This window comes from Strix aluco, chromosome 9, assembly GCF_031877795.1.
Source record: "Strix aluco isolate bStrAlu1 chromosome 9, bStrAlu1.hap1, whole genome shotgun sequence".
NCBI lineage: Eukaryota > Metazoa > Chordata > Aves > Strigiformes > Strigidae > Strix > Strix aluco.
Genome location: NC_133939.1, coordinates 17,907,867 through 17,933,899, shown reverse-complemented (window position 1 = coordinate 17,933,899; position 26,033 = coordinate 17,907,867). Strand labels below are relative to the sequence as shown.

The following is a 26,033-nucleotide window of genomic DNA, read 5'->3' as shown; positions in this document are numbered from 1 at the left end:
TTTTAGCCTGGAATTTACACATTCCATTATTCTTATTTTCCCCCATTCCGGCTGCAGCTGTCATAATGGGAGGTTGATTTATGACTCACCCAACCAGCACTCAAATCCTTAACACACCAAAACCAGAATTCAAGTCAGAGCATAAACTGCTCCTAATTTACTTAGATTAACTCCACGTTTAAAGTGCCACCACAGAAACTGCTGTTCCCCTCCCCTGAAAAATATGGTTTCCAGAATACTCGATAAACCAAATACTGTAAACACATGCAGACAGAGAAGGGCACCGAAATCCCTCCTTTGGAAGTATACTGTTAATGAAGACTTGTATTAACTCAGCACAAAAATGCATCAGTGAGCTCCATGCAGATTATTATGGTGACAAGCATCAGCGCAGGACTCGGAGAAAGAAAAGATGAAAAGCTGAGGGAGAAAAATGTTGGGTTTTTCTCTCAGTTAGGAGCTGGTAAGTTTTCCAGGGTGTTTGGAGTTAAGATGAAGTAAGTGGCTGTCTCCAATTAAATGCATCACTGTCGGCATAAGCTTAATAGCTCAACTCACTACAACGATTCACACTGAATCCACCCAAACTGGAAGCTCAGGAATAACAGCACGTCCAGCTGCACGAGGAGCTGCTGCCCTTGAAGACCAGGGGTGTGTTTTCCCTGGCCAAACACCTTGCCCAACTCTTCCAAGCTGTGACCACAGCAGAGCGTGAGCCTTTAGCAGACGCTGCGCATGGGTGTCTGTGACTGCACCTGCAGTGAGCCATGCACGAAGCAGGTCAAAGCCTCCTGAGCCACACGCGGGGATCCTGGAGGACACTCCAACCGTGTCACTCAGGTGCGGAGGTAGGAAATCCTACTGCAAAGTGCTGAGCACTTTCAGCTCCCATGGGAATCACTGAGTGCAGAAAAGCACACAGGCGGAGGCAAGGAGGACATTTCCCAGCCCTACAAATGTTTTCCACAGTTTCTGTGGCTAACCTCAGCAAAATTGTTCGGAGCAGAAGGACACACTCTGCCTCAAGGAAGCCTACAAGCAGGTGGACTGGGCAATGCAGCCTGTAGTCCAGAGTAACAGGCAGGGAGAGGGAAAATGAACTGCAGAGCTGAGGGAGGTGAGCAGCACCAGTGGGCATTTGGATGCCTCCTCACGGGCAACAGTGGCTGCCCAAGCCTTAGGAGGGGCTCCGTAGCAAAGTCGGACACCTAGCCCCACCTTGCAAAGCTGCCACAAACTCCTTCAGTTCAGATACAGCCATTCAGCTTAACACACAGGCACATCACCCAGCCTGTGAGTAGGATGGAGAGATGTAAACAGACTGACTGATGCTAAGATTTATTCCCGAGGTCTGTGACTCCGGGGGCACCAAACAGTTGATCCTAGCTCCTTTCCCGATGATGCAGAATGAAGGCCATGCCCAGCTCCAGTTCAACATGATTATAGGTTAGTTTCACCCTCCAATTACAGGGAATTTATTTTGAGAAGAAAATTACTCTGGGACAATAGGGTTGCATGGCACACTTGTGTATTTACTCGCCTCAAGTGTGAATCTCCACCCAGGACTAATGACTACAGAGAGACAACTGGTGTTTCCAGGATGCATTACATGAAATAACAGGCTGTGCTGACAGGGATGGCCTCTGCGTTTGAAGGACAAGCTTCCGAAAATGACATTTTCCTAACTCACAGGGATGATGGGCTCAAGCTGATGACAGCACCCATGAAAGCAATCGCCTCCTGTCACTGTCAGTGAGTCACAAGAGCAGAATGGCACCTTGCAGGCAAAAAGAGCATCCAGAGAAGTGATTTCCTTTCCTGTGCTGATGCCTGCAAGGAGGAATAGTAATTAGTCCTCCAGCACTGAGCACAGCTGCCTGCCTGCAGCCTTCTACCACAGAGCAGACATGTGCAAAGCTCTGCACTACGCCTGCTTTGCTCTTACAAAGATGAGTCCCTCCAGGGAAGTCTTATATCTCCCTTGTAGAGTAGGTGCAAAGGATGTGGTTGCACAGCACTGGCATTTATGCAGGCCCTCCCATATCCAGGGAATCAGCTTTACACAGATGTTAATACAAGTCCAAGGTAAGTGGCAGGGAAAGGAATCATAGAAAGCACCGAAAATGGGAGGCACAACATGGGACCACTGCTACATGTCTCTCCCAGACCATCCTTCTCCTAGGAGCCTATGGATGTTAGGACTTAGAGAAGTCACCTTGCAGCTCACCCACTCTCCAAGCCCCAGATCCCATGTGACAGCCACCTAAGGTCCAAAGCTCAAGGATAAAGAGATCAAAAGTCTTGGATGAGTTTTCCTAGAATGCAAATGCCAAACTAATGTACATGACACATGAGCAACCACCCCGCAAACAAGCTAAGGACAAGACAGCCATCTCCAGAACTACAGGGCCAAAAGAGGTCCCCAAAGATCATCACAGGTGAAAACAATGGGGTGGCAAGTGGAAGAAGACTGATGGCCTAACTACCACCAGTTATTTTGGCACAGAATTGCTGACTACCTCTGGGTGAAATTGTCTAGCTGAATATTTTGCTAAAAAATTCAGAGTAAAAGAAGCTGAAGCTATACACAAACTCCATCTCATTAACAGGGGAAAAAAAAAAAGAGAGATCTGAAAAGAGTACAAGTTTTGATTTTTTTCTTTTGAGACAATGTTTTGTTTGGAAATTTAATGAAAAAAAATGTTAAAAGAGTTGGACATGAAAGCCAAGGTTTCATTTTAAGTAGAATGAAATACTGCATTGGATCTGAATCCCCTCCTCCTCCGAAACTTCTTTTATTTGACCAGAGAACTAAAAAAAGCAATTCTTCATACAGCTACACTCCTGGGTTTGTCTTTGCCTCCCCCGGGACATGGTTTGTGTTGCTCTGTTGATCCAGTATGTTTTACCAGCAGTCAAAATTTCAAAACATTTCCCTTTAAAGAGCAATCTTCTACACCTGTATTGACTTGAGCTCCAATGAGGAGAAAACCAAAGCCTGCCAAGAATGGAAAGCATAAAGGAGAGATGTAGGGCTATTCCAGAACTTATGCAGGATGAGCTTTTTCAGGTAAGGGAATTAAAAAAAAAAAAGAGATAAGTTTAATGGAAAAGAAGTTGTAGCTACCGCTCCCAAGCTGTCATTTTCCAGCACAGTCAATGCCTTGGCTACTGAAGGTTAAAGCATACTCATAAGTATGGATAGCAGAGCATACAAGATATATTATTTATTTTGAGGAACACCCTGTAATTATTCCTGACATATTGTATAATTAGCCAAAATTACAGCACATTCACCCAGAGTGAAACAGAGGATAGCATAAATATTATGTGTGAGCCTACAATCACAGAACGCGTTTCATTTGGGTGCAAACGTGACTCCATGAATCAACCAAGCGTGTGCCCCTTCATGGGGACTTCTCCCTGGCCCCCACAGGCTGTGCCAGCTCCTGAGCAGGCACCCGCGAAGGGGAAACATCAGGAGTAAGTTCCAGACCTTATCCACATCAGCAATGAGAGCTCAAGCGCTACATGAAAATTGAGCAAACGTGTATCCCCACCCTGCAGAACTTTTAGGTTGAGGGATGATTGAGCCCAAAGCTCATACCAGCAAAGAAGGGGCCACAGCTATGCTGTCCCCAAGGGAGGTGAAAAGGCAGGCTTGGAGGATGATTCCTGGAGATGCCACTCACTGGGCTTTGCTGCCTGGAGCTGGCAGGAGGGAGAAATAGAACAACAGCTCTGCCCTCTCCCCATGCTTGCAGCACCTCTCACCCTACAAACGGGGATGGAGGGGGAGAGGGTTTCCTGCAAGGCCACGCATCACCCAGACACATCCTAAGGACTTGTTTGATGGGTCAGAAATCCTGGGCAATCCTGCGGCAGTGCTTTGCTGCTTGCACAGTTAGAAAGGCTGTTTTGTTTTGTTGACTCCAGTGTGCAACATAAAACTTCTTCACTGTCAATTAAGCAGATTTCTTTCTGGTTTCCTACACAGATTTGGTTTGGATATTAGGAAATTCTTTCTACCTAGAATTTGCTCCATGCAAGGACATAAAAAACAGGTTAAAAACCATCTGTCTGGGGAATGTACATCTGGTGTCAGTGCAGGGCTGCGCTTGGACTAGCCTACCTTGGGGGTCCCTTCAGCCTTGCTGCCAGGTGATCACGACTTGGTGACATTATCGCACCCCGAGTTTTTGAAGGGCTGCACGACAAAGTCCCTGGCTCCCCTCACCTTGAAGCGCTCCGCACAAGGCACCAGATCACTAATAGTCCTCACGCAAGCAGAGCAGACACCATCCCTGCTGTTCACGCCTGCCACGGCGCTGTGATTTGTGCTATTCTCAGATGCTAAATCTCTCCGCTTCCCCCATCAATCCAACAAGGCCTGCAATACTGCAGAAACGCCGAGAAGTCCCTCACACAAACAAAACACTCTACAGAAGCGACTACATCAATCTTCCATCCTGCTCTGCATGCCTAGAAAAGTAAATTCATTAAAATAGCAAACGGACAGAACATGCTATCAACAAGCACTGAGCAGAAATGAATCACTTAAGATGCTATTGGTGTTGGGGAGGGTATCTGGTCCTACCAACATCAGCTCACAGAATAGCTCTGGGTAATCACTGGATGGCAACTCAGGATAAAATTTGGGGCCCAGTGTCATTCTACAAGCATATATTATAACACTAGGGAATAACGTCCCCTTTTGCTACAGTATTCTTCATGCACTCCTGCAGCATTTTCCAAAAGGATGAGAGGTGTGAGACTATTTAACAGATAATGATTCTGTGATGTGAAAAAATTAAAGCTTGAATCAGACTGCTTGTATTGTAAGAATTTTTGTGCTCACTGCACTAATGCAGCTTAAGCATTCCTGTAGCAGTTTGCAAGCATCTTTTGACCCAAAATTATGATGTTACTAAATTTCAACAAATCCTACACAACACCCAAATGCATAAAGAAAATGTGCTGCTTGTGCCACTCTGGTTTGAAAACAACATTACACTTCAAAGAGCAAGATCACACTAAAAATGGCCAAAACCCACCATGTGATTCAAAGTTCTTTCTTCACTCCTTTTGTTTTGTGAAAATCCACCTTTTTTTACTTGCAGAATGATTTTAATTTTCCATCTAAGCCAGAGGTTTACTTCAACCTAATGAAAACACTCATGGTGTGAGAAAGCCATCATCCGCCTCATTCCATCTAAAGCTCTGTTTTGAAGAAGGACGTTTTATGGTTCGTATCTCACTACAAACATCTAATTCCCGATGTCGGGCAGCCCTGAGGACTCCAGCGAGACAGGCAGGTTCACCAGCCACCCCACTGCCGTCTCAGGAGAGAGCTGTAAAAAACAAGCTCCCTCCCCAGGGATGCATGTGCTGAGGATGACACAGTGCAGATGGAGTGAAAACAGAAAACCTGCCTCTCCAACAGGTTTATGAACACAGCTTCTGCTCCTCCAGCTGCCCAGGAGCCACTTGTGGCCTGAGGGCTCATGGCGAAGGAGCTCTCGAACTTCACCTGGTGGCTTCTAATCATTCAGGAGTCGCTATCGGGCTCTAGCTCTAAAATCTAGAATTTATTTAATGGAAAGTAGAGCTGTGTTTGTGAAGAAATGGAAAGAAAAATAGTAGAATAAATGTTTAAGGAAAGGAAAAGGTAGGAGTGGCATGGAGGGAAATGAAATAAAAGCCAAAACAAGTGTTTATAAATTTTTAAATAACAATTCTCTTGTTTGCCAGCAGGCAGACCCCATACGGGAGAGCATAAAACCAAACTATAAAAAGCCAGCAGAGAACTGGTAGTTATACCAGATGCTCTGCCAGCCCTTTTAGCCACCGTCACAGAAATTCCCCACCAGAGCATGATGTCGGTCATCAGAGGATTCCCGCACAAACGGCTGCAGATTGATAACTGAGGCAGAGGGTGCAGGCGGCCAGCAGTTCAGACCCAGATCCAGTTACAGGAGCTGTGCCAGGGAAAGGACGGGCTTGAGAGCAGGTGGACAGTCCAAGCCTCTTGCCTGCCAATGTGTGATCCCTGCATCTGCTTGCAGCCCTGTGCCTCCCAAGTCCCCAGGGAGCATCCTTCAGCCACAGCCGTGTGCTTCCCAACCCCGAGTCGGTCCCTGGAAGCCCAAACCACTATGCCTTTTTGGTAGTTTCTACTGCTTTTCAATTTTCTGGAAGATGTAGATGTTCTTTTTACAGGCTGGCTTCACTTGCAGCAGTCCCATACTGCTTGACCTTTTCCAAACAGTTTTGCTTTGGGGAATGAAGGAAACGTATTTATTTGGCAGTTCGGGCAATATAGGTGGCAACTGCTAAGCAAAGAAACTGTGCAGCCAGCAAGAGGAGGGGACTATAAACTATTCTGTTTTAGATAAATATCAATTAAGTGAGCATATTCTATTAACCCCAAGACCTGGTTCTTTTCTTCCTTCATTTCAATCTAAAGTGCTTAAATATTTCAAGAAAGAAATGTTTCAGGGGTTTTTTTCTTTGTCATGACAGCAATCAGCTTTCAGCTCAGAAAGAGGAACAAGTACTGAATTATATTGCCTCTCTGAGGATATTTTGCCAGTTCACAGCATGTAGCTGTCCACTGGATGTAACACATCCCCTTAACAGAGCACACAGCTGGAAGGAAGGTGAGACAGGAGTGCCACAGGGAGAGAGCTCCATGGATGCTGCTGTGGAATGGGGAGAAGCTCTGTGCTCTCCATCACCGTAGCAGTTGTATCTAGCCCTGGATCTTCACCCTCAAACCCAGCCTCCATCACTGTAGGCAACCAGCCATTTCACATCTCCCCTTTTCTGACATCTGTCAACGGAGCCAAGCACTGCAAACATGAACTATCACACCGAAAAGGCCTCAGAAAGAAAGACAGGGAGCACAGGCAGGCGGCAGCATAAGCGCTCCCCTCCTTTCACCATGGCTGCCCACCTTCTGGCCAGAGAAGTGCCACAGGTCCCATTTCTCTTTGGGAAGATGACGGTGCCAAGGACTATCCAAAATAGAATTCATCCTTGTACTCAGTAACAGTGAAGAAGGGGACACTGACGCAAGTTAGATTCTGAAGGAGGTGTACCTTGGACAAAATTCCCCCTTCCTCCTGCATACAACTTCAGGTACAACAGATGCACGTGCTGCTGAGAAGACAGAGTAGCTCCTGTTGCCCCCTCACCCTGACCCAAGACAGGATCTGCACAAGAGCTCCACACTCCTCCAAACTTAGAGCTCTGCCAGAAGCGGCACAACCCTGTACAGCATCTCCTTAGCGGGACCCCAGGCACAGAAGTGCCATGATCTCCCCACGATATCAGGGGAAAGAGACAAACCCAAAGCCACAGAGCAGATGCAGGAACAGAGCTGCGAAGCCCCAACCAGTGATGATGCTGTTTCCAGCATTAACCCCATCTCGCAGCCCAGCCCACTCCATAGGGAAAAGGCAGAGAGCGGAAATAGCCAGAGCTGCTGCATGGAGCCAGCCTTCCCCACCATGCCAGGAACCAGCCAGCAGCTCATCCCAGAGGACACGAAGGGCAAAGGGCTCAGGACACCACCCTACCTCCAAGCCTGTGGCTTTGTCCCTCTGTCACCTTTAGCCAGGACATCCTGGAATGAGCATGGGACAGCAGAGGTGTCTGACAGGTGTCAGGATGCATCCAGATGAATTTTCTCAGCAGCCACGTAAGCTCCATCAGGGTTTCAGAGAGCCCCAATTCAATGCTTGGAACAAGCACACAGTTATTTATCTATGCTGCAGCGTGGGGGCTGGAAAAGCCAGAGCGGTCTGCCTGAACAGTGAATACCACAGTCATGTTCCACAGCTCTCTAGAAAGCTGCCTTCTGGTTTACCGTTTTAAAAATGTGTCGTAGCTGCTATTTTCAGAGACAGTACTGTCAGGAAGCTGTAGCCCTACAGCCCTGCTACCATGCTGCAAAAATTCAGTGTCCACACTGACTCCCCTCAAAGCACAAATCCCCCTTTAAAAATAAGTTACTCCAGGAGTCCCTTCTAGTGGCGTTTGCTGGGTGAGGGGCACGAAGTGTGTCCATGGTTCTACTGCAGCTTTTAACAGAGATGCAAAGTAAAACGAGCCTCTGGAAAGGCAGAGTTATTTCAGCATTCAGCTACATGTCAGAACAGGGCAAAGGTAAAACAATAGATGTAGTAGTTTGCTTTGTGCTCAGAAAGGGTAACATATTAATATAAAGAATATCACGTTAGCTAGGGAATAGAGACAAACCGCGTATTAAACAGGAGAACAGAGTATAAAGGTACCATTCCCTGACAGACTGCAGTGTGTACAGCTCAGGTACAGAGTAGATGATTTTGGTACAGGTCACTTCACAAGAGACTTCCACGATTAAGTCACAACAATAATGCAGCCATGACAATGATGCTACAACTGCACACGGAGCGTGTGGAAATGTATGTGTATTCAAAGGTTAGCTCTTTGGAGGTGCTTTCCCTGACCTGCTCTCTTCTGTCCTCTTGGTCACTTTCTGCCAAGACATGAAGCTTGCAAATATGAATGGGATGTCAATCTCTTACATGTTTTGCTTGTTAAAATTCTTGCTTTAATAATAATAAATCACAGCTTGGCTTCAACTGTGCAGGAGTAGGAAACTCCCAGAAATAATGTACACATGACTGTTCAGCGGGATGGATCAAATGGAATGAATGCCAGAGGGATGGAACAAATGCCTACCTGGCCATCATGCTACCTGGCAGTTCACGGTGTGATCATTTGGGGAGAGGAAAGAAGGAAAGAAGATAAGCCCAAGTGAGTTGCACTTGCTCCTCAACATACCGAGTCTCATGATCATGTTTGTCTCTCACAGGAGTGAGATTCTTACAATCTCTTCAGCTCCCGTGGCAGCTCTGCTCTCTACACTGTCCGATTCAAGCTGTTGAATTTTTTTTGTAGTAGATTATCTTATCTGTTAAAATAGACAGTATCTAGTCTACTGAAATTATTCTAAATTCATGCTGAATTCAGCAAAGCAAGGAAGAAAGGAAGAAAATCTTGTCTTTAGAACTCAAGCTTTTGTGTTTTATTTCAAAGCAACATTTCATTTAGAAGTATACCTAAAAGTTAAAGAAAAATACACATATAAAAATCCTCCAAATTAAATTGCACCTTATTTTTCCCCAAAGAAACAGATATATCAGTCAATGATAAACTGATTTATACGGGCCTTTTATTTTGTGGGGAGGGAAAATAATCACTCATGAGCCTCTTTTCGCCTTGACTTTTCCATTTGGCTGGTGACGGAGGAATCAATCATTTGTATTGCTCTAATGGTGAACCTCCTCTGCTGGCTAACGATTTTCTCTGCTCCCACAAGCACAGCTACCCCTGAGGCCATGGGTAGAGAAGATATCCATCCCTCTAGGAGCTTGGATGACTTCCACGGATTTTCTTGGCATCAACTATATCCAGTCCAGAACTAGTACGAAGTGGCTTACTGACTGACATGCTCACCCGCAAGCTGTGTTGCAAAGCAGGCTGGCAGCTGAGTTTTCCATGCTCTGGAGTAAGGCAGGAGCCTGCAGTTCTTCCTCAGATTTTAGAGCCAGAGAGCTTGGGGTTGCTATCTGACCCCCACCAGTAACCAAGCACAGACACACACTGTGACAGTCACCACATCTGCAAGTCACGAACGTGTGCGATACCACCCCCGGGGATCAATTTGACAAAATGAAACCCATCTGCTGAGCTGTCATGAGCAGGAGGGAGCCTTTTCCCCCGTCCTGATTATTTTGGCATTCATCAGCACCGTCGGGTGCAGAAGGAGCTTGCAGCACCAACAGCGGTCCTCTCCAACAACAGACTGCCCCAAACAAGGAGGACAGATGCCCTCAAGGCTTTGCCCCTTCCCCTTGACATTATCTAGGTTCATGTTTGGCCGGCCACTTGGCATACATGCCCTCATCTCAGCTAGCACTTCTAACAGCTCTCGCTGGCAGGGCGATGCCAGGATTTCCAGGCGCTTCCATTCCCTCCAGCCACTCCTCAGAGATGGGGTACAGCACCTCCTGCAGAGGAGCAGGCAGAACAATGAGATGGACCCCCCTTGGCTGGGCGAACACCCAGACAGGCGTACACACACTATGCAAAAGTGCTGGGATCCAGCCTGAATCTTACTGCAGACAGCAGCTCTGCGCTGAGATAATATAGCTGGTATCAGGACACTGTGGCAACAGAGGGGCCAAATTGCACAAGTTAGGCAGATATCACAGCTGTTCTGAGATGAACCACTCCATAAAAGTAGGCAAGGACTACCACAAATTTAACGAGGAGCTAAAAAGGTGTTTTTTACCATGAGCTTCAATCATCATTTTCACCCTGCATGAAATCAGAAAGGACTTCAGGATTTAACTCAGGGAATTTAACAGCTTGCAGAGATGACAGACTTCTCAAACGTTTTAAATGAATCTCCAAATGAACAAAGTCCTTCTGTGTCCTTCAACTAAAGTTACTCTTATATTTTGCTTATGCTGCTGCAAAAATATTCTACATACGTATATTTTAAATTCCAAATTGCCATTTATTATTCAAAATGAGAAATACTGCAAAGGGAAAACATGTTTTAAGTTACTGAGTTTTATCCTGTGTGTGAGCATTTCCTTCACTTTGGAAGAAGCCTTTAGATCTCCTTAAGGAAAAGTATCCTCTCCCTAGAGGAGCACAAAATATATATCAGACAAGGAAAAAAAAAGGGAAGAAAAAACAATACAGATTTTTTTTCTTTTTCCCAGGATAAAAAACCTGTTTGAGACTGAGCTCCACATTCTGACTTGGAAATTCATCTACGGAAGCAACGCCTGAAGGGATGGAGATGATGCTACACAGTGCCTGGCACTGCCTGACCCAAAGCTGCCTGAATTCAAATATGATTTCTCCAAGTAATGACACCCTTTCAGTGGGCTTCACTCAGAAAAAATTTCCACCAACTCCCCCAGATATTGTGCCTGATGCTCCAGCCTGCTTTCCTTCATGCAAGGCCCTGAAACTCCTCAGCTTTGCTGTTCAGTGGCAATAGCATGATGGAAGGCCACCTCCACCACAACTCTCCAGAGTGAGCTCTGCCTGAGAAGATGGTCAGTGAAGCAACAGCCCCAACTTTCACAAACAAGCAGGACCCACCAGACCAGGGTTTCCACCCTGTTACAAAACAGCTGAAGAAGGGATGTGCCTGGATGCTTTAACTCAGCCACAAAGGGGATGAAACTACTTGGTTCAACCATTTGTTGGCAGAGAAGCCATGTAGAGAGCACTGCTTTGACTAGTCTTCTGCATTCAACTCTTGAATCTATCATTCTCTGACGAAAGATCCATCTCTTGAACCTGCACCAAAACCCCATGCCATACAGCAGTTACTTCTGAATCCCCTATCAAGTTACTATGGTCAGAGCAAAACCTATCATTTAATCTTTTCTAGCTATACCTTATACATACAAACGTACAGGTGCTGTTCAACATACACCTATTTTGTTTGGCACCTGCACAACTGCAGCCAATGACCTGTTTTAATTCATGATAACGCGATCAAGCCCATGTGCCCAAATTTTCAGCTTAGTCCACAGCACTCAGCATCCTTATTTAGCCTGTCTTAAACTGATAGTTATCTTACAGGCAAACACATGCAGGAGATATAAAAGAACCTAGAGCGAGCATGCAAGAGGGCTGCCTTTGCCCGTCGAAAAGTAAGACAAAACAAGTGCTCATGTTACAACATAGTGCTTATTGCAACCAACAGATGAGATGTTAATGCAGTCTGTTTTCCCTAGGAACTGAGAGCTTTGATTATACAAGATGTCCCTGCACAGTCCCCCATAGCTTGCCAAAACCTGTGACTACTCATGCCCACCACCAAGTGAGCCTGAACTGCTACCGGGTGTGAATTCTCCCTTCCCATACAAGAGCAGGAGTATTTCACTCTTGCTTTGCACAGGCTGAGAAGTGGAGCACAAGGTGCCAATCAGTGCAAAGTAACTCTGCTCACGCACATCTTTACCGAATATTTTAGTTACAGCACTGTTTGAGTCACATATTAAAAACACTTAAGTGATATAAGCTCACACGGTTACTTTTACAAAAGCAAAGAGCAAAGGGAACATGAACCACCATTTCTGTAACGGTGCAGGTTGCTACAGCTCCACCATTGCCGCATCGTAAGCTCACTGGCAGTGGGGAAACCAAAGCGTGGTGTGCTGGAACAAGCATCAGGAACTAGGTTTCTGTGTCAAGTAACTGCTCCATGCCTTGGTCTCACCTTCTGTAAAATGGGAAGAATCCTCTCCGTTTGGTAGAGCTTGTGGAATACCACAGATGAAAAATTACTCTGTAAACGTGATGTATTTTGACAGTTACTCCCCATAGTCATAAAACAAGGTCATGTTTGAAAAGGTAAAGGTAGTTTCCCTAGCACTGTACTAATTGCAAATGGGATTGTACCCCTTTTGAACATGGATGTTTCTTACGTTCCTTTCACTGACTTGCAAACTACAGAGCCAGCATATCATTAAGTACACATAATCACTAGGGTTGTGGGTCACTGCACAATGTATGCACATTTCTTTAAACCAGTTTCAATTCATTTGCATGTCATTTTCTATGCAGAAGAGCAACTCTGCAATGAATAAGTTATCTGGGCACAATACACTCCCTGAATAAACAATCCGAGCAGCAGCAAACCAGTGGCATGCTGCTTTCTGAGCAGCACACCTGAGTCTGGGAATAGGATGTACCAGTGAACCAAACCTCTATTTAAAAGATGAATGTAGGGAACTAAAGCAGACACAGTCCTTAGCCTAGGAAAGGATGCTTGAATTTTTTTTCAAAGCAAATTAATTCCTCTACTTCTTTAATTCTATAAAATGAATACAGTACTGGTTATGAGTGATTGACTGACAGCTCTAAAGACTTAACACCTCTATTTTTACAGCACTGAGTAGCACTGATCCTTCTTCTAAGTCAATAAAAAGTCTTACTTCAGTCACTCTGTTCTGTAAGTTACTGAACACCTTCCTCAGCATGAATGTTCATGCAAGTTGAGGGAATTCTTACAATTCATCCATTCTTCACAGGTATTCGGTGAGTCCAGAGAAAGCAGAATTGGACCTGTGCAGCTGGGAGCATTGTGGTAGGACCAACCACACCCTGCTGTACAAGTCACTCAAACTTTAATGAGATGAAACATCCTGAGATCTAGGTAACAAGTCTAGACTTCCCAGCCCTTTTAGTCCTTGAGGGACCTCATTCAATAGCAGATGGAGATGGGGAGGAAAGAGGAATGGGGAAAGATTTCATCAGTGAGACTCCCAGGTCTGACTCTTGATCCTACAAAGAGTGATTCCTGACACAAAATTACCATACTTTTTGGGCAAGAGCCATCTTTCAGTCAGGGCTCACAGGTTAACTAGTATATAGGATAGTCCAGCAAGCTACCACTCACCATAACTTGAGAAGGCAAAAAAAAAAAAAAAAAAAAGGGCAACTTTTTTCCCTTTTAATATTTCAAGTCATGCTATGTTTCAAATAATTTGCATCCTCTGTCTGGTTTTCACAGCCTAATCCATGCATTGCAAGTCTTGAAGCATTTTGCTAACTAAATACAGTCCCTGTCCACTGCCTGACAGGTGCTGACAGCAATCCAGAGTAATTACTCTTTCCCCTTCGTTGACAACAGTAAGTGGCCTTCTACGGTGAGAGGCTTTCCCCCTATTTCTTTTTGTTCCTCACTTGAGTACAGGTCACATACCTCAATCTACAGAGCAGAAGAGCAGCCCTCAGCTAGCTCTGACACATTGCCATAGAGTCATGACTGACAGACTTCAGAGGTGCAAAAGGGGCTTCATAAAGAGAGTAATCAACAAACAAGACACTACTGTATATGGAAAACACAGAAGGATTACACAGGTTGATGGTACATCCCAAAGAGCTGAGTAAATGAGTGTTACTCTTCCTTAACCAACCAATTTGTAACCGAGTGTTACTCTTCTTAACTAACCGACACCTGAGGAAAGTACACGTTCACAGCAGCTTCTCAAACCACTGTCTGTTTTCTTACCTTAGCGGTGATTTAGCAGTAAAAAAAATAAAGAAGTAAATAATAATCCCACTGAGAAATCACAGAGGGCCTACTCTTGCCAGGTACTGAGTTCTCACGCCTACCAAGGACAGATGACAGCACAAAGCACCGCTCAGAACTGAAACCGTGGGTGGTGGGACTTCATCGTGGAAATGCAAGCAACACGTACACTAGGGCTGAAGTTTTCCATAAGGAACCAAGACTGAGCGCACACACACGCACAAGAAGATAATGGAAGAAAAAAAAGACTACCCTAAAAAGCATTTCTGAGTCCTTGAAAGCTCAATATTAGGTGTTAACAGTCGTGCAGCTGCCATCTAGAAATTCCCTATGCAACTCTGCTCGTGAAGTAGCACTTGATAGATTTAGTTATCAAATAGCCACAATTCTAATTGATCCTTGGTTTATCGATTTCCTTGTCACTATGCAGAAAATAAGAGGAGACTGTTTAAAAAGTGTATCTACAGGGAGGGGGAAAAATACAATTCTGGGTTAAACTGGCACAAGTTAAGCCGGGGGGCCTCTCCCGCCGGAGGACCCTCTTTGCTCACGCTTCGGGCAGCGGTGGAGGGATGCTGGCGGCAGGTCGGTGCCCACCCATCCCACCAGTCCGGGGAAGGGGACCCGCCAGGACCCAGCCGAAAGTTAGGCGCGGAGCAAGCCTGTCCCCAGACGGTACCCGGCGGGACCGGGAGAGCCCCAGGGCCGGCCGCTCCCCCCGCCCCGGGGCAGCCATCCCGACGGGTCCGGGGCTGCCCCACACCCCGGCGCAGCGGGTCCCCACGGCCCCAGCCCGCCGTACTCACCCGGTCTCCTCCTCACCGGCCTTTTCCTGCCGCTGCAGAAGCGCACTTTGCTGAAGACCCCCAGGACGTGCCTCTCGCAGAGGGAGCGCCCGTCCTTGCTGGGGCTGGAGCGGCGCTTGGAGGCGGACACCCGGTCGCTGTTGGACTCCCTCGCCTGCCGCTTCTGCCGGATCAACGAGCTGGCGATAGCCGCTGCCATCGCCGCTCATGGGCCCCCCGCGCCGCTCCGCGCTGCTCCGGGGGGCGCCGCCCGGGCGCGCTGGGGCCGAGCCGCCGCCGCGCCCCGCGGGGACGGGGGACGGGGACGCCCCGCTTAACGCGCTGCGGCCCCGAGTCCCGGCGCCGGGGAGGGCTCAGCCGGCCAGGCGGAGCAGGACGCCCGGGCTAACAACCATGGCTGGCCGCTGGACCCCGCCGCCCATGGGTCTGTCCCCGGGGAGCGCAAATCCCGGCGCGGGCGGCCGTCGGCGAGACACCCCCCCCCCCCCCCCCCGCCCCGGAGCGGGCTGGCAGAGCCCCCCGCGCCTTGTAAATCCGGGAGGCGGCTGCCCCACTTGCAAAGGTCCAGCCGGCGGCAGCTGAGTCCACAGGGGGTGGGGGGTGGGCCGCGGAGGATCCGCGGGTCCCTGCGGCGCGGTGCCGCTCCGCTCCGCCCGGGCGCAGGCGCTTCCTCCCGCCGGCCGCCCTCCGGCGAGGGGCCGTGGGATGAGTCAGAGCCCCCCCGGCCCGCGGCCAGCCCCGGCCCCAGCGCGGTGGCTCCGAGGCGCGGCGCAGCAGTGCGCGCACATGGACGCGGCTCCGCTCCGCTCCCGCGGCCGGGCTCAGGGCGAGCCGCGCTGCATTTCTGTTTGCACTCCTCCTCTTCCTCTTTTCCCCCCCTCCCCACTCCGCTCTCAGAGAGGGCGGGAGGGGAAGGAAAAAGCAGCCACGGGAAAAAGCACCAGGCCAGCGAACAAATAAAAAAGAGGCGATACAATAATAAAATTAAATTTAAAAAAAAAAAAAAAAAAAAAAGAAGCGCACCGGCCGCGGGTGCGGGCTCACATCGCCGCAGCTCGGCGCCCCGGGCTCACAGCGCCATGGCTGGCGCAGCTCCCCCAGCCCTGCTCGCCGCCTCTGCCCCGGCAGCGGCTCTCCCCGACAGCAGCAACCCACATCGTCCGGCCCGGCGGGAGGCCGCGGAGCGCTCGGCACCGGGGCGGCCCCGGGCCCGGCTGCCGCGGCGGGGACGGCGGCGGGAGGAGCGATCCGAGGGGGAGGAGGTGGGGGAAGGAGGAGGAGGAGGAGGGCGGGGGGGGGTGCGGCTGCTACTGCTGCTGCTGCTGCTCCGTGCGGGGCTCAGGATGCTCCGCGGTGCCGCCCGACGGCGGCGGGGCGAGGAGGAGCCGAACCGCGCCCGCCGCCCGCCCGCATCCTCCGGCCCGGCCCGGGAGCCGGGAGCGGGGGGGGTGGGCTGAGGCGAGGCGGGGGGAGGAGAAGGGAGGGAGGGGCCGGGGAAGCCCCCCCGGACGCCCACGCCGAGCGGGGTTGCTGCCAAGGCGGCGGGGAGCCCCGTAGCCCCGCGGCGGCCGGGCGGGTCGGTGCCGGCCGGGAGCTGGGCTCCAGCCTCGGGGAGAATTGCAGCTGCTCCCGCTCGCCCTCCTCTACGCAATCCTACGTGATCGAGGTTTGGATGAGAAAAATCGTGCAGGCAGAGCGAGGCAACTGCAGCTCCGCGGCGGCGCTGCCCCCCCGGCCGGGCAGCCCCCGGGCCGGCCCGCTGTCCCCGCCGGGCTTCCCCGGAGCCGCAGCCCCGCCCGGCCCCTCCGAGGGAGCCGCCTGCCACTTCTGCAGCCACCCCGGCCCCCTCCTCGGCCACGGCTGGGGGTGCCCGAGCACCCAGCCTCAGCAGTCTCCATGGCTTTCCCTACTTTCTCCGTGCAAGCAGAGGGAAGGCGACAGCCCCCCAGGGGCTGCCCCGGGGTGGGGGGGGTCGGTGCCTGGTCTGGGGGGGGTGCAAGCCGGCCGCGGCGGTGGCACTGCCAGGCTGCCCCGGGCAGAACGGCCCCAAGGCAGAGCACCGGGTCACCAGCGGGTGCTCCGCTCGGGCCAACCCGCCCCCCTCCAGCCACGAAAACTGCACCCAACAAACCGTGAGGTGCAGAAATACATCTCTGGTTATCCAGATGAGGAACTGCTGTTGCTGCCGTGAGAGCGGTGCTCTCCAGATTTCAAGTTACAGCTAACGAGTGTACGTGCAGGAGGTGCTGAGCAAGATACTTGGGGGAGCGTACAGCGGTCAGGGCGGAGGGGGGGGGGGGTCTCGGCTGGGAAGAGGAGACCGACCCCAGCTATGCTTTGGCGAGTACCAGTGAAAAGACGAGACTAATCCACTCCTGCAGGTGCAGGGGTGAAGCATGTACCCCCTGAAGAGGGCACTTTAAACCAGTTGGTGACAGCCCCTGGGAATTATCAACTTCAGCAAAATAATCTTTGTAACTACTTCTTGCAAGAACTTCAGCTCTAAACTATTTTTATGTATTGGGAAAAAAGACAACTGAAACAACCACCCTTTACGTCCATAAAAATTAACTAAACTCTGGCATTACTACCTGATTTTCACTCTTAATCCCTGTGCACGCCAAACCGAGGTGAAATCAGGTTCTCCAGGAGAGAACAGGGGAGAAAGATAGTCAAAACCATTTGGGAGATATAAATATTTGGCTGTTGATCTCTTTTTAACTGCTGCCAACTTTTCTGAGCAGATTTCACTGTCCCAATCAATAAAGATTTTTCTTCCCTTTCCTGTAACTAAAATGCTTCATATTTTAATTTTCTCTGCCAGATTATTTCACTTGACATCAAAGAATCTTGCAGTACAAGGTACAGGCATGGCCTAAAGAAAGCTGTTTGCAATCAGAGAATCACTGTCTGAACTGCCAGTGAATTATCCAAAGCTTCACCTTCAAAGGATATGAGCAAATCTGATATCTTCCCAAGAAAGAGGTTTGCCATCTCTATATAAAGACACTTTTTTTGCCTGTAGTCTTCAAATCTCTGGTGAAAGAATGCTGCTTTATCCCCCCCCTTAGATAAGTTTCAGTTATTTTGACATGCGACTAATTTGTTTTCTTGTGTAGCTGTAAACTAGGAACAGCAGCTCTGCACTTAAAAATGATCCTAATCAGTAATAAAGCTGGTCACAGAATTTTTTTTCTGGTGATTTGTGGATCTGAAAAGAGAGCTCCTGCAACTCTAAGACATGCTTCTCCCAGGTCTCTCTGCTTCTGCAGCGATAGAACTAAATTAAAGCAGAGCTTATGAAACTGAACGTAATGTTGCATTTGCTAACACACAGGTCTGTATTTATAGATGGCCAGAGTCCACGGGGTTTGGTTCTGAACGTGAGCACAGTGCCATGAACTCCTGGTGACGTTACTGGCATGTGCATCTCCTCTGCACCACCCTGGATCATGCCCCAACTTCACAAAATTTTCTGAAGACCCCATGCTTTTACAACCACCAAGCAAGCCCAGAGCAGTCTTGAGCTGAAGAACTAAAGGCCAACCTCATCATGCTCCTGCACTGTCCTTCTTGCAGGTGAAACGTTACCTTTGGTGGGCTGCCAAGTAAAACAGAAAAACCTCCATGTGCTTTGGTCTCTAGCAGTGGAAGTTCTCTCCTTCGACTTCCATTTGGGTAAACAAGGCTCAAAATACCTCCCATTTTCACCCATATCAGCTACCTCTCTTTGAGCGTAGCACAGCCTATGCTGTTCAATACCAACTAGCCCCTGTTGAATCGGGAGCTGTATTCCTCGTCACCAATGGAAGCCAAATTGTTTGACTGAACTAGGCAATATGGCATTTTTCCTTAAGGCACATCATTTTTTTTAACATTTATTGATATTTAATAGAATAATCCCTATATTATATAATTATTAAGGCAATTTTTCTCCCCAGCCTCTTTTCCCCTGGGCTCCCTCCTCGCCTCCAGTCCCAGTCTGGAAAGCTGCAGAGTGTGCGCTAGGGAGAGGGAAGGAGAGAACAGCACTGATTCATAAAACGAACAAGCAAGACAGTTTTTTGATCACGCCGGAGAGATATGCCAATGCTCCTCTGGCAATTTGTGGAGAAAGGCCCCATCCTGCACACAGGAGCAGGCAGAGGGTCAGACTCCCCATGGCTGTTAGAGAATCAGCCTCACAATGCTTATTCAATATCCCCACCCCACCCTACAGGAGAGCCTGTGCATTAGGTACTCACTATGGAAGGAGGCCAATATAAACACTTCAAGACACTGTCATTTCTGAGGTTTTGTTCACTTGATAAACAAACTCTTCTGTCCTCAGTGCTGAGGTTTAAAATTAAGGCCTGGCTGAATTTCAGGGCTTTGGTGACTTGAACAGAGAAGAGATCTAGAATTGCATTCCCTTACCTTCCTAAACAGAACCATCTATCTAGGTCAAAACGGAGGTTATTGGCATCTTTCCTTAGCGAAGTGCAATAATTCCCGCAGGGTTGCTAACAGAATATCCTGTTTATTTTTCACAGAGCCTTCAAAAGCCATGGGCTATGTTCTGTAAGTTCAGTCATTAGGCATATCTCTGCTTTACTAATTCTGTACACACAGAGCTAACTACAGATAGGAAATATGCAGGTTTTTTGCTGTTTTATCTGCATAGCTACTGAAAATGCATGCATGAAAGTTAAGGAAGAGATTTAAATTTAATACTACTTTAAAATGTATATGCGTATTGCTGTAGTTGAAGGGGGAAGAGAAAGACACCTGTCTCTGGCCAATAATCATGAATGGCCTAATTCACCATTTTACAGCAGCATAGCAACAAATCTCTTCCAATAGGAAGGCACTGTTGAGTTTGAAAGTCTGCATGCAGACACCTCTTAAGAATTGTACCCAATTTCCACGCTGTGTAAATTACATCTAAAATGTGCATTGCCAGGGCTGCTTATTAAGCAGAATTAAGCCCATATCCATGTTTTATTAACTTTATTCTTTACAAGATAGCCCCTTGTTGCATGTCTAGCATAATTAAAATTCATGCAGCTTTGGCATTCCCCAGTCTCTCTGCGTGGGTGGACTTTTTTTTAAAAAAAAACATGCCTGCGTAACCTGATAAAGAAAAGAAAAGACCTTACAGTATTTTGCTCATTTTATGTGCAGGGTAATTCTGTTTACAAAGCATGGGTTTATATCTATGTTTGGAATCCTAATAAGAATTCACATGGCTACTTAAAAATATGCAGTTCAGGGAGAGAGATCTGGCCCTAAAACAGCAGTGGAGTATGAAAACTGGCTGGCTTTCTGGGCTTTTCTTGCACAGCTGAGCTCTGAGCTGACTAGGCCTTTTAATAAACACAGAAAAGCCTGCATCATCTGATTGCTATATTAAAATAATTTATTTAATGGGCCCCTCACCCCCTTTTTTAGATTCAAAGATTCAATTAAAACAAAATTTGCAACTCATCATGAGGAATATTCCTTAGCCTACCCGGTGTCTTTAAAAACATCTCTAGCCTGGGGAGAAGCTGGGCTTGTCTTGTCTTAAGGCAAGTGGCAGGTAAGCAGTTACACAGATTGCAGAATGAAACCACTGCTGGTTTAAAGTGGTTATTTCAAAATAAAGTGGTTATTTCAAAATAACCACAGCAGCACCAAGACAACAAAACCAGATGGAACCCATGAAAAATTCTACCCAGGTTTTATATGTTCATATATATTTTTTCCTTTTTAAGAGAGGATTTCTACTTAACAGAAGGTTTTATTTCTCCTCAGTGACTTGTTGCCTATACCAGGTGGAGGCAGGGGAACAGAAGAAAGCTTTGCTTCACTGAAGGCAACTGTGGCTGTCTAGGAACGAAAATTTCTCTTCAAGAAGCCTCATGTATGGCTGAATAGGCTTTGTTTCCTGGTTTCTGGAAGCACCTCCTGGGAACAGCAGGAAGGTACACTGTCTAGGGTTGATTCTGCTGCCTACACCTTTCTGCAAAAATCATCTCCCCAAAACGAAGTCTGAAAAGGAGTAGTAGCACAGGGCATCTGAAACTGTTCCCACCTATGAAGAGAGACCTCCCTGCAGACAGGTCAGTGACTGTCCCACATGCCAGAGCAAGACCTGGGGCTTGTTCAAGATGGGCTCATCTCAAAGCTGTTGTTACCATCCCATCTCATCCCACCCCACCCATCCTGTTCATCAGCCACTCTGCCATTACCTTCCCCAATGGGATCAGGGCATGAAACTTGCCTGAGAAACCCCTGTCCTTGCAGTGATGTGCTTCAGTTGTGGCTTCATTAGTGGCAGGAGTCCAAGGGAAAGGGCCTGCAACCACCCACCCATTGACAGCTCCCACACGACACTTCAGTGGTTGAGGCAATGCAGGGAGGAGGCCTCACTGAAGGAAGGGTCTCCAGTCAAGGAGCAATTGGTACTCTACTTGCTGATAATCTTGTGCAAGGCAGAGTGAAGAGCCCTGTCTTCCTGAGCAAGGGACAGCCAACCAGCCGCTCCAGGCCTAGAAGCACCCACCGAAGCATATGGAAAGAAAACTGAAGTGTCTTCTTGCCTGTACTATAGCTGCTGAATCTAAAAGACAGGACAGACAGCTGCCTCCCTTCCTTCCTCCTCTTCCTCAATAGGCTTCTACCAACATCTGGCAACTCCCTCTATCCTCACCCTGAAGGACTTTTTCACCTGTGGCTGCTGATCTAATAGCCCTAAACCACGAAGGGGAGGGAAAGCATGGACTTGAGATTTCATCCCAGGTCTTACGTTTGCATTCACATAATGCAAGGAGGAGGAAAAGACCACATCCATTGTGCTTTTAATGCAGAGCAGAAGCTTGAGGCTGAAATAGCCACCATAGAACAACCCCAGTTGTGAGCCTGAGACTGAATACACACACATCATGCCCTTCTCTGAAGCAGAGACCTAGTCCTCAGACCTCAGGGCAGCGGCACCTTCATGAACAAGACAACTCCTACAATCTTCCCCTCCTTAGGAGAGGTCAGCCATCCCCATTGTTCTCTTTGAATCCTATTTGATGACAGCCTGTAGCCCATCCTGGCCTACAGTATCAATATTGCAAGAGGTGCCCAGTTCCCATGGACATTGAACCTGGTTGTGTCTGGTTTTGCATCTCACCTGCTTTAAAGTGCTGTGGTCTGGGTGGAGAGGGGAGTGACAACCCACCATGCAGTTTCAGGCCCAGGGCCTCCAAACCCCTGGGCTTGGGAGGTCTAAGGGGCTGCCCATGCTTCTCCCCCCTCCCTGGGAGGAAGGAAAGTTGCTCAAGCTGTGAAGCCTCTTCACATTTAACCATGCAGCCAGACACTGATTCCAACCAAAACTGTTTTCAAGCGTGTCAGGAAAAGCCTTTCAATTTAAAGTTTCCATCAAGCTGACTTTGCTGAAAGTCAGACAGATCCTTCCTGATTAGATCTTGACTGAGGCAAAACAGCCCGATTACATGCCTGAGAATGATGAAAAGAGGGAGGGAGAATGAAACCCCTATCGCGTTCCTCCAGCAGGGCTGCGGGACCATCCGCTCCACAGCAAGTCAAGGCTTGGAGATTGGAGACATCAGACTCCTTAATGCACGTGTTACACTGGCATAGGCCAAGGGGGGAGAAGGGGAGAGAAGCTGTCAAGGAGAAATAACAAACACCCTCCAGACCCATACTGCACATAATGGATTCTGCCAGACTTAAAAAGGCCTTAGAAAGTTCCCTGACCACAAACTTCACTTGTCCCTTCATTCAGCCTCCAAATCCATAAGAAGGCCAGCATTTGCAGCCTGAGCCAGGTCATATCTCAAATCCTGCTGGGTCCAAAGAGCAATGCTTCAAAGGGGGAGCCCATTGCTCTGTCACTCAGCAAAGGCTCCTTGCAGTTCAGAGAGCTCACAGGAAATGCAGTGACGCTGACAAAACCTGGTACTCCCACTGTCATCAAGCTCTGCAGAACAGGAGTGCTGGGACATTAATCCTGCCCTCAGGATGCCTCTGAAGTTATACACATCCAGATTGCATCTTATTTAACCAAACCTGTTTATTTCTCCTGCATACTGCAAGGGCATACTCAACACTAAACGTAAATATGAGATTACAGCTGTCATACAGCTAGGACAAGGTTTGAAGACTGCCTCATCCCCTGCTGACCTAAAGTGCTGGGTAAAAAGGATCTGGGTGAACACATCACTTTCCCCACATACCTCTGGCCTCCAAAGACACCTCTTGCTATTTGCATTGTAATTTATTTCCCTCCTCAGCGATAAATCAACTTTTCTATCTCCCCAGTAAAATGAAACCAGATGTCCTCTCTCCTCAGACTCTCACAGCTACTGCAATACAGACACCAATAAAGATATCAGTGGCCTAGAAGCAAATCTAAGTTTACCGAGGATACAAAGACTAATGTAGTAGTAATTAATGATTGCAGCAGGTCTGGTGAAGAGACTAAACTGAACTGATGTGGAAACTGAGTTCATAGAAACAAGTTTCATTTTAGCCCAGCCAGATCAAACCTCTGGGGATAAATTGTGCTGTCTGTATTACTTCAGGACTGGGCACGTTTTTTTTTCCCCAGAAAGCTGTGACTCCGGGAATTGGAAACTATGAGAGAGACACAGCTGAACAGGAGCTTTCTCCACAGAACTGCAGCTAGAAGAGCCCAAGCCCATGGGTGCACGTGTGGAACAATAGGGAGCAGAAGCAGAAATGCTCTATCACATTTGTACCCAGTGCAACAAACACCGGTGTCACAAAAGTCACAAAGTCTGGTTGCCACACTTCAGAAGTGGTAGGGATCAGAACATAGCTCCCAGGGTCTGAGCTCTACAAAGAATATGGGTATAGTGAGAGACTTGAGCAATTCAGTCTCTTTGTTGCAGTAATAAGCACATCTACAGGGGATTCACATGGGGCCACCCTGTGAAAACATTTTTGGTACTCAGCTGTACTTAGCCTGTTAATACTGTGCCCACTGATAGTTTGCTATTGCTGAAAATCTGTCTACAGAAGAAAAAATGGTTGAGATCCTCTGTATCCAAGAGAATGACAGAGAAGACTTAGCCCTGACTGATAAATCTCTCACCTTTCAGTAAGAACGTTTCTGAAAGGGGAGGCTCTTTCAATCCAGCAAAGTCAGAATGAGATCTGGAGACTATGATTCAAGGCAAGGCTCATGTTTATTGTTAATAGCAAAGGTAATTCATCAAGAGAACGATATGGCAAGAACTGTGATGGATTCACTATCATTTCACCCTAAGAGCCAACCTCTTTCAAAAATAGATGAGCTGATATCATAGCACGCAGGGTACAAAGGACCCTGGAGAGGTCACCCCTGTACTGTGCCAGTGGTACCTTCATCATCGCTGACAAGGTTGGTCCGATCCCTGCTTAGGGACATGCAGCAGTGGAAATCCCACAGTCCCCTAGGGAATGTAGCTCTGCACCACCCTCAGCTGACAAAGGCTCTAACATCTAGTCCAAATCCCACTTACCTAGAAGTTTCTTGCCCTATTGACATGCCTGCCACAGAGGACTTATTGAGCTTGCTCTGTGCAGTCCTGACTTGAGTGAAGCAGGAGACCAGACGGCGCAATCGCAAATCGTCCCTTCCATCTGACTTCTGAGACTCACCCAGCGTCAGCTGGTATTAGAGCTAATATGAATGGAAATCCACTTTGCAGAAAACCTTGGATTCAAAGTTGTTTCTTCCCCACGAGGAATGAAAATGAGACCTTTTGGACTCACTATGAAATGCCAGAAGAGCAAGAAAGCACACTGCTGTGGTAGAACTGGTGGCTTCACCACTTTCAAGACCAAGACTTAAGTCTCTGCTTTTGCACTAGGCAGAGCAGCAGCATGAAACCGGGTCTCCAAATCCCAGTGCAACAGGCTCTTCTAAAATGACTATTTCCTTTCTCTCTCCTGCAGCTTTGATCAAGTGGCATTTTTCAAGGCAAAAAAGCACCACTACCGATTGTTCAGCTGCTCCTTCTGCAGGCATCCATCACAGCCTCCCAACCTGTATCACTCATACATGTCTCTCTGACACAAATCACAGTTTTGGCCTTCTCTGCCCTTAGACTGCTGAACTCCAGAAGTGCTTAAAGCAGAAGCTGCAGTAGTGTCTCTAACCACTTTGTAGGGCTCTTCTGGGGCTTTTCGAGGATAGCTTTTGGACATGGGCAACCCTGTTTCCTTACATTCTTTATTCATGACATCTCCACCGCACCTGTCTTGGAAAAGGAATTCCTGTACAGTGTGATGTCTTTCCTCCTCTCTGGCCATGCTTGCCTGTCCTCCTTCCCCTTCACATACATGTTTCTTTTCCCACTTCAGGGAAAGAGTTACTGTCTTTTTGGTCTTATTCCATCACATAACACAGAAAACATTATTCAGTTAAAGGGCTGTTAGAACCTACTATAAACAAGTCATTGATTGAATCTGGTGTCCAGAGACTACCCCAGTAAAACAGTAAAAATAAGCAGAGAGCTCAATGCCTTCTATCAGGCATGGAGAAACAGGCAACAGACCCTGCTTACCCATCAAAGTCATGTCCTAAAGCCTTCCCTTTTGAATGCAGCTGGGTCCTTCAGGATGAGAGGACAGGATCCCCTGAGTTTCCCTTTCTACCCCCACAAAGAAGGCTGCAAAGTTGGGAATGCTCCCTCCTCACCACCCCAGGGACAGTGTCAGCTGCCCCTCCAGTGGCACCCAGGATGTTAGCTATGGCTCATCCTTGCCATCTACCCCACAGCATTTACAGAAGCCCATGGGCCCTCCTGGGGCGGCTATCTGCTGTGTGATACTCCTGCCCTGGCGCAAGGGCAAGGGGCAGTCTCCGGTAACAAGACGAGCTGGCAAGGCAGCCAGCAGCACTCCAGCAAAAGGTGCTGTACCAACAAAAGGTGCTGTAGTGTTGCCAAGTGTTGTTGGATGTAGGGAAACTCACAATAAGAGCTTTCATCTTTCATTATGATTGAATGCTCCTGCTCTAACCTGTTGGAAATACCATCTTCTGAGGTCCTATGGGCTCACAGAAGTTCATGCAAGGTAGTATAAACCAGGGGGCAAGTTATTTGCATTTTATTTTGGCAGAAGGTTAT

The 26,033-nt window shown here is 48.0% G+C and overlaps 1 protein-coding gene across 4 annotated transcripts in view; it reads right to left on the bottom strand.

Annotated features, from left to right (window-relative positions):
- The window catches only part of FGF12 (fibroblast growth factor 12), a 231,984-nt gene that overhangs the window by 88,270 nt on the left and 117,681 nt on the right, over positions 1-26,033 (bottom strand). The window contains exon 1 of one of the 4 annotated variants that reach the window (XM_074833958.1): positions 15,946-16,160. The exons of 2 other annotated variants lie outside the window; for them this stretch is intronic. Coding sequence is in view for 1 of the 2 variants with exons in the window: in XM_074833955.1 (XP_074690056.1) it covers positions 14,923-15,121 (199 nt within the window). In the remaining variant the exon portion in view is untranslated. Of the gene's footprint in view, positions 1-14,922; positions 15,414-15,945; positions 16,161-26,033 lie in introns of those variants that run through there. One more of the 4 variants, XM_074833955.1, reaches the window with a different exon arrangement.